We start from the raw sequence: 13,201 nt of genomic DNA, 5'->3' as shown, positions 1-13,201 counted from the left end.
TTCTATTGGGACAAACCACTCATCCCAGGAATCAACCTTGTGCTGCTCTAATTTTAAGGCAATCGTGTCCTTTCTTAGCTGTGGACTCAAAAAGCTGCTGGTTCACCAGATGCAGTCTCACCAAGGTCATGTACAACTGCAGCACAACTTTCACACTTTTATACTGCAATCCCCAACAAGAAATGTCAACATACCAAGTAATATCTGTACTGTGGGGTTTCTCTCTGTGTCTCATAAGTCAGCATGCCAACATCCCACAATATACCAACAGTTGTCAATCTCTCATTGTTGAAGACATTGTTCACCAAAGTGCACAGCCTTGCCCTACACATTCACGTGCCACCTGCTTGCCCCTATTCTTTACCTGTTTACATTAGTTTCGAAATTCAGAGTGGAAAGAGGCCCTTTGGCCCACCGAGTCCATGCTGACAATCTGTTCACATCATGCCCACCTTCTCATACACTCCTTGCACACTCGGCACTATTTATGGGGGGGCAATTAACCTACAAACCCACATATCTTTGGGATCTGGGAGGAAACCGGAACACCCGGAGTAAACCCACATGGTCACAGGGAGAACGTGCAAACTCTGCACAGACCACACCCAAGATCAGGATCGAACCAGGGCCTCTGGCGCTGTGAAGCAGTAGCTTTACCAGCTGCTGCCCTATACAGTGTTACTTTACTGAACCTTATTAACTTCTTACAGATTTTTTCCAGCAAACCTTAATATCACAACACTGGTAATCTGACATTCTGGCCTTGCTTCTCACATTCTCCCTACTCTATTCTGATCATTTCAGTTGAGAGTCATTTACTCTGCATAACTCTCAGGCCCAGTCAGCTGAAAGACTGTACATGATTACCGTCCACAGTGTGCAGATACATGATCAAGGAAATAATCTTTAGTGCAAGATTTAGTCTTCTTCTTCTTCTTCTTTCGTGTGGCGTGCACAGCCTAAAGTTGGTGGACAACTTGTTCTATTTGATCTTCCGTTTGTGCACGTCAAGTTGATTGCATTAGTCGAAACAGGATGGACCATGTGAAGGTTGCAATCTTCCACCCCCAAGATTTAGTCCAGTAAAGTCCAAATAAAGATAGTCCAAGGGTCTCCTACGCGGTAGTGAGCACCTCAGGACCACTCTAGTTGTTCATATGGAAGGTTCAGTTGCCTGATAACTGCTGGGAAGAAACTGTCCTTGAATCTGGAGGTGGGCATTTTCACATACACTTCAGTTTTGTTTAAGCAACACCACAACTACTTGTGTCATTCTGTGTCTCGTGGTCTCTTCTTTATCGCAAGGTTGCATGGTAGAGCCTGCTGCTTCACAGCACCAGAGAAGGTGTGTGTGTTTGTAGGTTACTTATGCTCTGCGAATTGCCCCCAGTGTGTAGGGGTGGTTGATGGCCTGTGTGGGGTCGGTGGGCCCTTTTTCCATGCTGTATCTCCAAACTAAACCTTCTCCTTTGATCTGCCCTCCCACCCCACTGACCGTTGGACCCTAAAACCTGTGGAGAGCTGTTTTTTCCTCACAGTTAAACCATATAACCATATAACAATTACAGCACGGAAACAGGCCATCTCGGCCCTACAGGCCATCTCGGCCCTCCAGTTCTACTGGAAGACCATGTTTGAAACAATAAATTCTGTTTTTCTCCCTCTTCACAAATGCTGATGGACAGGCTGAGTCTTCAGTATAAAAAAATACAGAAAGTGCTGGAGTAACTCAGCGGGTCAAGCAGCATCTCTGGACGGTGTGGATAGGTGATGCTTCAGGTCGGATCTCTTCTTTAGAACTTTCTATCATTTTTGTAAACTAGCATCCCCAGTTCCTTGTGCACATATGTCTTCAGCATTTCTTGCTTTAGTAGTTTGTTTTCCCAATAGTCTTTAGTCAGAGGGTGGACAATCTGTGGAATTAATTGGCACTGACGGCTGTGGAGGCCAAGTAATAGTCATAGGGTCATACAGCAATGAAACAAATGAGCCCTTCAGCCCAACTTGGCCTCACTGACCAGCATGTCCCATCTACATTAGTCCACTGGTTATTTCAAAAGTAGAGATTGATAGGTTATTGATTAGCAAGGGTATCAAAGATTATGGGAAGAAGGCAGGAGAATGGGGTTGAGAGGGAACGATAGATCAGCCATGGTTGAATGGCGGAGTAGAGAGGAATAGATCGAGTAGATGCACAGTCTCTTCCCCAGAGTAGGTGAATCGAGGACCAGAGGACATAGGTTTAAGGTTAAAGGGAAAACATTTAATAGGAATCTGAGGGGTAGCTTTTTCACATAAAAGGTAGTGGGTGTATGGAACAAGCTGCCAGAGGAGGTAGGTGAGGCAGGTTTAAGAAACCGTTAGACTGGTACATGGATAGGACAGGTTTGCAGATATATGGGCCAAAAGCAGGCAGGTGGGACGAGGGTAGCTGGGACATGTTGGCATGTGTAGGCAAGTTGGGACGAAATGCCTGTTTCCACGCTGTATCACTCTGTGACTTCATGTGCTGAGATAATTATGTTCCTATGACGTGAACTAAAGTCAAGAATTTCCGAACTATCAAATGACTTGAACAGCCCTCGACAGTGTAGGAAAGAACTGCAGATGTTGGTTTAAATCGAAGAAAGACACAAAATGCCGGAGTAACTTCGCGGGACGGGCAGCATCTCTGGAGAGAAGAAATGGCTGACGTTTCGGGTCGAGACCCTGACAGGTTAGGTAGAAACGGACGGCAGCGACACACTCACCGAACACGTTCACTATGATGATGTGGGTGAACTCGTCCCCATCCTGGCCCGTAACAATGCAGGAATACGCGCCCGAGTCGTTCACCTGCAGATGGTTGAGAGCGAGGGAGCCGTTCGGGTACAAGTGAGCCCTGTCCGAGTAGTAGAGGGGGAAGGAGCTGGAGATGCTCGCGTCCCAAATCAACTTGCCGACATAACGCGAGGTGGAGCCGTGCGAATACTTCCATTCCACTGACTGTACCTGACCCCGGACGCCGGTGGCCGGTCCAGTAAGGTAGACAGTCCCATCCACCGTGCCGTTTACAGTCTCAGTTGCTGCCGCTCGCAATACAGCTGAAAATAAAAGAGATCCGGTCACAGGGTTAAGATTGAGCCCCGGAGCAAGAGTCTGAATAACCAAAAGTGACCCGTTAGAGGTTACCTAGCATCAAGCAGCCGCGGAGTACCGCCAGCACGCACTTTCCCAGGCAGTTCATCGTTGATCGAGGCCCACACCTTCTCTGCCCATCCGGTATTGCTGCATCGACCGTGAGTGATTCTCGCCTGTGCTCAGGTAGGTGGCGGTTAGAGGAACGAATGGGGCGAGTCACGGAACTGAAATGTCAGCCTGCGATAGGAGACGTTTCAAGTTCAATCAGCGATTGAATTTAAGGCAAGCGGGTCACAATATTCAGGGAACACCAACCGAGGCAATGTCCAAACTGCTCTAGCGGGAATGCCAAAGGCACACAACGCGTTTAACTTGCACTGGAAACTAATGCTTGTGTGGCGGTGGTGTGGTATTTAAGTTAATGATTGCAACAGAGCCATAATGCAGTCTGACATGATCTCAAAATTCACCCTTCCGTATCTGGACCTGAAGTAGACACAAGGAAAGGAACTACAGATGCTGGAATCCGTTGCAAAAAAACCCCACACACATTAACTGGATCAGGAGTAACTGAGTGGGTCAGGGGCATCTCTGGAAAATATGGACATGTGGTGTTTCTTGTCGGCACCTTTCCTCAGATCTCAAAATCCGCCCCTCCTGCATCTGGGCCAAAAGTAGTCACAAGGAACAGTAGATGCTGGAATCTTGAACAAAAAAAAACACTAGTGCTGGAGTAACTTTGCCGGGCAAAAAGAGCAAAATGCAATGCAGCGATGTTCTCCAGCGATGCTGTCTGCTCCACTCAGTTACTCCAGCACTGTGCTTTTTGGGGCTATAAGCGGGGCTGGTGAGTTCTCAAAGATACAGCTCAGTTATTACATCCTCACGTTGGAAATTGTAATCAGTGATTTCGTTAAAACAAGTGCAACTCTAATCGAATTCGTATAATCAAAAATTAATACAAGGATTTATTCAAAATCAGGACTAAATTTGATTAGAACGGGTATCGGGTGTTATGGGGAGAGGGCAGGAGAATGGATTTGAGAGGGAAAGATAGATCAGCCACGATTGAATGGCAGAGTAGACTCGATGGGCCAACGGTCTAATTCTGCTTCTATAACTTTATGAATTTATGAACTTTTGATCGTTTTTGCCAACGCGTTGTTGCATTGTTTTTATTCATTTGTACAGTTCTGATCTAGAATAAAATCATTACACTTAGAAACAATCAGACACCTTCAACGGGGAGTGAAGCAGTTAACGTTTTCGGTCGAAGACCCTTCGTCGATTTTCTGACCAATAATATTTTATTTAATCAGCGAATAAATAATTTAATTAGTTTAAATGCTCCCTGTGTGAGTGAACTCTGCCTTGTTTTCCTTATATCCAGCATGAGACCCGCCCAAAATACCTCATACCCATCACCAATGTAAGTTCTCCTTAAGAATGTAATTACAATAATTAACCGTGGGACCAATTTCTGTTTCTTAATAAGACTACAGAATGTGATCCGACCTGGCTCTGAGAGGAAATGTAGACACAAACTGCAGATGCTGGAGATGCTGGAATCTTGAGCAAAACTCAAAGTGTTGGAGGAACTCAGCGGGGGAGGCAGCATCTGTGGGGGGAATGCATTGGCGAGGTTTCGGTCGGGGGACCCTTCTTCAGATTCGGGAAAAAGAGGATAAACTTGGGAGACATTTCCGAAAATGATCAGGAATTAATTTGAATGTTTGCTTTTAATTTGGTTAAGCGAGCTGTCAGGAATGAGATTATGCAAAGCTGGGATAAAAACACAATTGTAAATCGTAAGCAGGCAGCCTCTGTGGAGGTAGAAAGAGGACTGGCGTTGCAGATTGATGACTTTTCCTCAGACCCTTGCAGATGCAGTAGGACAATCGACGTGAAACCTCATGCCTGTTCCTCTCCCCATTGCTGCTGCACCACTTACTGAGCATTTCCAGTAGAGTCATAGTCATACAGCATGGACACAGACCCTTCTCCCAACTTGTCCACGCCGACCACCATGTCCCATCTACCTTAGTCCCACCTAGCCGTGTTTGGCCCCAAACCGTCTAAACCTATCCTATCCATGTATCTGTGCAAATGCATTTTACGCGTTCTGATAATACCTGCCTCAACTACCTCCTCTAGCAGCTTGTTCCATACACCCACCACCCTTTGTGTAAAATACTTACCCCTCAGATTCCTATTAAATCTCCCTCCCCCTTTCCCGCTCACCTTAAACCCACCTTAAACCCATGTCCTTTAGTTCTCCTATCCCCAACTCAAGGCAAAAGACTGCATTTACCCGATCTTGTACGCCTCTTTAATATCACCCCTCATCCTCCTGTTCTCCAGGGAATAGAGTCTGAGCTTGCTCAACCTCTCCCTATAGTTCAGACCTTCGACTCCAGGCACCATCCTCGTAAATCTCTCTGCAGATTTCCAGCTTGACAACATCTTTCCTATAAGACGATAACCAAAACTGAACACAACACTCTAAACGTGGCCTCACCAAGGTATTGTACAACTGTAATGACCTCCAAACATGGATATTCAATATTCTGTCTGATGAAGGCAATGTGCTGAACGGAACGCTACCGTGATGGAGCTCAGCCTAGTAGATGCCTCGGCGAAAATTAGCTTCTTTATTTCTTAATAAGTTCGTGCATTTGACTGGCTGCTTCTGCTGTCTCACAATTAGTAGGTAATTATGGAAGTAAGGACCCATTGCATGGAAAACCGCAACCAGTGCGTGAAATTAGCGGACCCGTTTATAAGTAGCCGAAATTACTCAGGTCTAAAAATTCCCTAGCTAATTCACGATATACTAACATTTATAGCCATTGCAGATGAATGAGCAGAAAGCCACACCAGTGACCGCCGGAGCTGTTGAAGCTATATTTTCTCGTGTGGGCAATTGAGCAAAGAGCAACGCATGGTTTACCGAACAAGCTTTAAATACACCGTGAATATACAAGATGGGGGCAGCGTGTAGAGCGATGAACTATGAAGAGGATGCAAAGATGGAGGTATATTAGTGAGCTGAAGTCGGTTGACTTGCCGCATCCGAAAGAGAAGAAGCAATACTGTACAAACTGTGAGGCCAAACAACAATGATGTTAGTGGATTAAGATGTGATGTTAGTGGATCGAGTGGATTAAGATGATTAATCCACTCGATCCAGTTACCAAAGAAAGGACAGCTAACAATGGCCTGTTTCCTTTATCATCGTTACTTTTTGCATATCTTTCATTCATTTGTTCTATGTCTCTCTACATCACCCTCTATACCTCTCAGTCTGAAGAAGGGTCTCAACCCGAAACGTCACCTATTCCTTTTCTCCAGAGATGCTGCCTGACCCGCTGAGTTACTCCGGCATTTTTTTGTCTATTTTCGGTGTAAACCAGCATCCGACAGTAGTAAGTTCTACACTTCACTCAAACTCTCGTCAGCATCTTTAATATGATCAACGCACTCGATCCTGTTACCAAAGAAATACGCTAAGTTCTGGAGTAACTCAGCGGGACAGGCAGCGTCTCTGGAGAACATGGCTAGGCGACGTTTCACATCTGCAGGTACACAAAAATGCTGGAGAAACTCAGCGGGTGCAGCAGCATCTATGGAGCGATGGAAATAGGCAACGTTTCGGGACGAATCCGAATTTGGCCCGAAACGTTGCCTATTTCCTTCGCTCCATAGATGTTGCTGCACCCGCTGATTTTCTCCAGCATTTCTGTGTACCTTCGATTTTCCAGCATCTGCAATTCCTTCTTAAACGTTTCACATGTGTAGTTCCTTGTCATTACATTGATCCTGTTACCAGTTGGAATTCAATAGGCGAATAATAAGGAGACACAAGGAACTGCAGGTGCTGCAATCTCAAGTAAAACCCCAAAGTGCTGGAAGAACTCAGCGGGCCAGGCAGCAGCTGTGGGGGGAAAGGGATAGGCGACGTTTCCGGCCAGGACCCTTCTTCAGACCCTTCCACAGATGCTCTCCGACGGGCGACCTGCTGGGTTACTTTGTGTTTTACATAGGGAAATAATAAGGAGAACCGGTGTTAATGGGAAACAAGGAAATACAAATGGTCCACGATATATCCTATCATGAAGCTGCAGTAAGAATTTCATTGCTCGGTTGACGGTACACATGCTAATTAAACACTCTTGACCAGAAGGGGAATTATTGTGGTCAAAAGGAAGTGAAGAAATGCCACGGGTCCAATCAAATGTAGGGGAGAGGGGGGGACATACCACGGGAATGTACTGACTAACACAACAGGTTCAGTATTTTATGTCACATCTTCTAAGTAATATCTGGTGTGGTTTTTTTTAACTGATTAATTCATGATGAATGGGATTCATTAAAGCTAAACTTTATATGTTCAGCTGATTTCAATCCCCTATGTGAAAGCATAATTATAATTAAGCATAAATCAATGTTTTCGATGTAACAATCGCGGATAAATATCGCAAAACTCACGCTTTTGCTGTGTTCACATTTAACACCGGGATCAGCTATAAATGGATTTTGATGGAGAAAGATCTTGCCGGTTTTGAGCAGACGAACACAGGTGTGTAAAGGAGCGCCTTGGATTCGGTATCAGGTAGTTCACTATAATTGGCGATTGAATTATTGCACATAATCAGATTATCTGTTGTAAAATGTCAAACAGAAACGGTGATTTAAAAAAATGCCAAAAGATAGTTTTATCAGTTTGTCTGCACTCCATCCTTCTCTCTCCAACGCTGCAGATAAATTTGAACATCGGAAGTTGGCTTTGCGAGATTTCTCAACACAACAATCTGTGAAGTGTTGAAGGAACTCAGCGGGTCGGGCAGCATCTGTGGTGGGAATGGACGGGCGCCGTTTTAGGTCGAGACCCTTCTTCTGACTGAATCATTGAATCACAGGACCGGTCTGAAGAAGGGTCCCGACCCGAAACGTATGAGGCGCAAGGTGCAGGTGAAAGCCCCGGGCATCCCATCCATGTAATTCCGGAAAGTCAAAAGAGCAACCGAACAACAACCGGCTCGTCTCCCTGCGCTGTAGACCGGAGCGGTTCAGGAGATCCTTCACCTCTGCAGTCATTAGATGTTATGATACGGACCGCTAGGCTGTAGGGTGATGCTTTTTGCATGTTTTAATTGTTAATTATTGATCTTTTTAAGCATTTATTGCTCTCAGGTAGTGTCCACATTGTATTTCATGTATTTTTTGTCTGCGTTCGTTTTGAATGTGTGGGTTTGTTGGTTGGGGGCTTCTGGACATCTGAATTCCCCTGAGGGGATCAATAAAGTATTTATTAATACGTCGCCTGTCCAATCCCACCACACATGCTGCCCGACCCGCTGAGTTCCTCCAGCACTTTGAACTTTGCTCAAGATTCTAGCATGTGCAGTTCAGTCTGTTTCTACTTGGAGCTCTCAGTTAGATAGGGACTAAATGCAGGCACTATCGCAACTTTAAATAAACATCTAGACAGGTACACATATAGGACAGGTTCAGAGGATTATGGATCCCACGCGGGCAGGTGGGGCTAGTGTAGATAGGACACGCTGGCCTGCGTGGGCACTTGCGCCGAAGGGCCAGTTTCCATGCTGTATGACGCTGACACTATAAGTACTATCCAGATTCCCTTAAGCAATAGAAATTCACGGATGGTGCTGCCTGATTCTACGACGGAATAACAGGAGCAGCGCAAATCTTGTGGGAGACTCTTTGAATGGTCCTCACGTCGATCAATATAACCAGGGACACTTCACTGTCCGCGAGGGTCTCCAGTGGATACGCGGTCCCTTCCTGCGGCCGTTTGGGAGCCGCGTACAATGCTGGTGGACAGCGGTAGTTACAACCGGCTACCTTGGCTATTTGGCAAAGTAATCCCAGCCCTTCAACATGTTTACGCAGTCGTTTTTTAAAAAACATTTAGACAGAAACGCCTTCTCACGAGGATCCCGAACCACTCGTTATATGATCAGTGATGGAAATGGGTTTTAGGAACTAGGGGGAACTACAAGCCAGTGAGGCTGAGATTGGGGGGGGGGGGGGGGGCATTTTTAAAAAATGTCATACCTATGTAAGAGTACAATAATGCATAACTTGTTTATTGTGTATTTATAATATAGTTTATTGTGTATTGTATGTCATAGCTATTTTCTTGCTTCTCTCTCTCTCTCTCTGTGTTGGCTGCAGCCATGTCTGCTTCGGTGAGGGAAGCAGGTCGGTGATTGATCACAAGCAAAGATTGATCACAAGGCCCCTCGGAGACTGTGTCCGATTGGCCACTGAGTGACCAGCGCATTATGTGATTGGACACAATGTTCTGGGAGACAGCAGCCGAATGGACAGGAGGAGACAGATTTGTTGATTGGACAGGAATTTTAAGGGAAGCTGGTTGATGATTGGACGCAACCCCCTTAGAGACAGCAGTTGATTGGCTGCCAAATAATCGGGCACAAAACATTGACAAATAGGAAAACAATAAAATCTGAATTCCGATTTAAATCGGAAGAATATCCTGCCTGATCTGCAGCAAAGATCTTATAGCAGAGCTATACGATCTTTGATCTGCAGCAAAGATCTTATAGCTCTTTGATCTGTAGCAAAGATACTAGCATCCGCTCTAGTATCTTTGATCTGCAGTTCCTTCCTATTGAAGAAGAACCCTGGCCCGAAACGACTAATCTCATCGCCGGCTTTAGGAAGTGCGGGACCCAATTGGGAACAATTTTGGTGAGCCCCAGGTTCCCAGCCAAGGTCTGTAGAATCATAGAAATACAAATAAAGTTTATTATAGACTTTATATCTCTATGGTAGAATGGAAAGTAATCAAAATGTGCGCTTAAAAAGTGCCTGCGTGTTAATGGACCAAACAGATCTAAGCTACATTTGAATATAAAATTGCAAACATGTAATCCTACAAGTAACAAACAAAATGTGTAGATCACCTCTGAAAAGTACATAGTTATAATACCACTTGTTTTAGTGACTGTGAAATGATTTTTTTTTACTAGATCCTGGAAAACCAATAACTATTGGCGAAAAACCAGTCCAGGCATTAAATTTTGGGCTTCAGCCCCATCCTACCCTTTGGGCTTCTACCCCATCCTAAATCTGGTGTGTGTGTGTGTGTGTGTTAGTTGTCTGCGCGTGGTGTGTGTGTGTGGGGGAGAGGGAAGGAGAGAAGGGAGGGAGGGAGAGAAGGGAGGATGGAGAGGAAGTAAAGAAAGAAGGGAGAGGGAAGGAGAGAAGGGAAAAGAGAGAGAGGAAGGAGAGAAAGGAGGAAGGAGAGAAGGGAAAAGGGAGAGAGGGAAGGAGGAGAAGGGAAAAGAGAGAGAGGAAGGAGAGGAAGGAGAGAAGGGAAAAGAGAGAGAGGAAGGAGAGAGGGAAGGAGAGGAAGAATGGAAGGGAGGGAAGAAGGGAAGGGAGGGGAGGGAGGGAGAGAAGGGAGGGAGAGGGCCGGCAGCGGGAGCAGATGCCGGGGTCCGGGCGAACGGGTGTAAGCTGAGGCCGAGGTTTGTAAACATTGCTTCAACCACCAGCCCGGTCCTCCCTGTATTGTTCACCACATCTCCCCGGGGAGAGAGAGGGGTGGAGCTGGGGCTGTATGCGTGAAGCACAGCGACTGGAGGGGCGCGAGTGTTGCCCCGGGACTGTAAGGGAACGACCCATCTCACCCTCTCTCCCTTCTCCATTCCCCTCGCACCCCCCCCTCCCCGTCTATCTCTTTCTTCCCCCTCCACCCCTCTACTCTTTCTCAACCCCTCTCTCCCCCCTCCACCCGGGGTAGATCTACCCGAGCCGAAAGTAGATTACTCCAAGGATCTTAGAACGGAGCTCGAGGATCTTTGGATTACATTAGTGCTGGGCCCCCTTAGTCGCGGGGCAAAATTGGGAGCAATTGGCCCAATCGGCTTAAGGTCGACCCTGCCTAATCCATTCCCTCCACAGATGCCGCCTAGCCCGCTGACTTCCTCCATCACTCTGTGCTTTTTATTTAACTCTAGAAATTGAAGTTAGACATAAAGCTGGAGTAACTCAGCGGGCCAGGCAGCGACTCTGATGAGAAGACCCTTCAGATGGAACTGAACTCTCGTCGGTGAGATTACTTGTGATCTCCAACAGGAAGGAACTGCAGTTGCAGCCGTCCCCACAAAACGCCAAATGATTCCGAGAATGCCGAGGCGAGAGGGTGAGAGAGAGGGAGTGAGAGAGCAAGAGAGATCCAAAGGACGGGTTCGGATTCCAACTGCGCCTCACTGAGACCTTGCCAGAAGTTTCAAACCTACTTTCAGACCTCCTTTCAAACCTACTTCCAGTTCGAGCCACGTGGGCCAAGATACCACGTTGTAAACAACCATGTTCGCTACTTTGACTGGGAGTTCGTGTTCCGCCACTGTCCCGCCAGCGGTTTACAGCTGTTTGATATTCACTTCAGGAAGGAGCGGGTGGTCTACGAGTTGAGCATCCAGGAGGTGAACTCCGTTTACGGCGGAGCGACACCAGGTCTGATGAGGGCCAAGTTCTTAGACAGTCATTATAGAATTAGGAAAAGGTTCAATGAGCTGGTGAAAGACGAGGACTGCCCTTACAGCACCACTTTCCTCCACACTCTCCATCTCATGGAGACTGGAAACTGAAAAGTAGAGGAACGCCGTCTCCCTGCGTACCAATTTCCAACACTGTATATGATACATACAGAGATCGTCTCAATTATGTTTAGATCTTTTTTGAATTTTCTTGATCTTACTCCCACTCGACTCAGTTCAGTTAAACTGGGTCAATTGTCTCCTTCCGTGTCTGCACTCTGGCTCTGTGAATTTCCTTACTGTTTGATTCTATGCGTCAGTGGTCTAAATATGCATTTGAACACGGTAATGAACTATAACTATTTTTTTTTTTAAAAACTTGTCAATCTTGTCGTTGTTCTCTCCTTGGGGGAGTGTTTGCTAGTGCTGTCGGGGAGGATTTAAACTAATGTGGCAGGGGGATGGGTACAAGAGCAGAGAGGCAGGGGGGGTGTAAAATGAGGGTAGAAGAAAGATGTAGCAAGGTGAAAAGTAAAAGTGGCAGGCAGACAAAACAAGGGCAAAAATCAAAAAGGGCCACTTCTCAACATAATTGTATAAGGGGTAAGAGAGTTGTAAAAACAAGCCTGAAGGCTTTGTGTCTCAATGCAAGGAGTATTTGTAATAAGGTGGATGAGTTGAACGTGCAGATAGCCATTAATGATTATGATATAGTTGGGATCACGGAGACATGGCTCCAGGGTGACCAAGGCTGGGAGCTGAACATCCAGGGATATTCAATATTCAGGAGGGATAGAGAGAAAGGAAAAAGAGGTGGGGTAGCGTTGCTGATTAGAGAGGAGATTAACGCAATGGAAAGGAAGGACATTAGTTTGGAGGATGTGGAATCGGTATGGGTAGAGCTGCGAAACACTAAGGGGCAGAAAACGCTGGTGGGTGTTGTGTACAGGCCACCTAACAGTAGTAGTGAAGTTGGAGATGGTATCAAACAGGAAATTAGAAATGCGTGCGACAAAGGCAAAGCAGTTATAATGGGTGACTTCAATCTACATATAGATTGGGTGAATCAAATTGGCAGGGGTGTGAGGAAGAGGATTTCTTGGAATGTATGCGGGATAGTTATTTAAATCAACATATAGAGGAACCAACGAGAGAGCAGGCTATTTTAGACTGGGTATTGAGTAATGAGGATGGGTTAGTTAGTAATCTTGTTGTGCGTGGCCCCTTGGGCAAGAGTGACCATAATATGGTTGAGTTCTTCATTAGGATGGAGAGTGACATTGTTAATTCAGAAACAATGGTTTTGAACTTAAAGAAAGGTAACTTTGAGGGTATGAGACGTGAATTGGCCAAGATTGACTGGCAATTAATTCTAAAACGGTTGACGGTGGATATGCAATGGAAGACATTTAAAGACTGCATGGATGACCTACAAAAATTGTTCATCCCAGTTTGGCAAAAGAATAAATCAGGGAAGGTAGTGCATCCGTGGATAACAAGGGAAATCAGGGATAGTATCAAAGCGAAGGATAATGCATACAAAT

The 13,201-nt window shown here is 45.9% G+C and overlaps 1 protein-coding gene across 1 annotated transcript in view; it reads right to left on the bottom strand.

The window, feature by feature from the left end:
• The window catches only part of LOC129703107 (uncharacterized), a 37,901-nt gene that overhangs the window by 15,742 nt on the left and 8,958 nt on the right, over window positions 1-13,201 (bottom strand). Inside the window, exon 3 of the mRNA XM_055645305.1 lies at window positions 2,751-3,171. Within this exon, the coding sequence (XP_055501280.1) occupies window positions 2,751-3,171 (421 nt within the window). The remainder of the gene's footprint in view (window positions 1-2,750; window positions 3,172-13,201) is intronic.

Source organism: Leucoraja erinacea, chromosome 13 (assembly GCF_028641065.1).
Source record: "Leucoraja erinacea ecotype New England chromosome 13, Leri_hhj_1, whole genome shotgun sequence".
Classification (NCBI taxonomy): domain Eukaryota; kingdom Metazoa; phylum Chordata; class Chondrichthyes; order Rajiformes; family Rajidae; genus Leucoraja; species Leucoraja erinaceus.
This window is presented reverse-complemented; position numbering and strand designations above follow the sequence as displayed.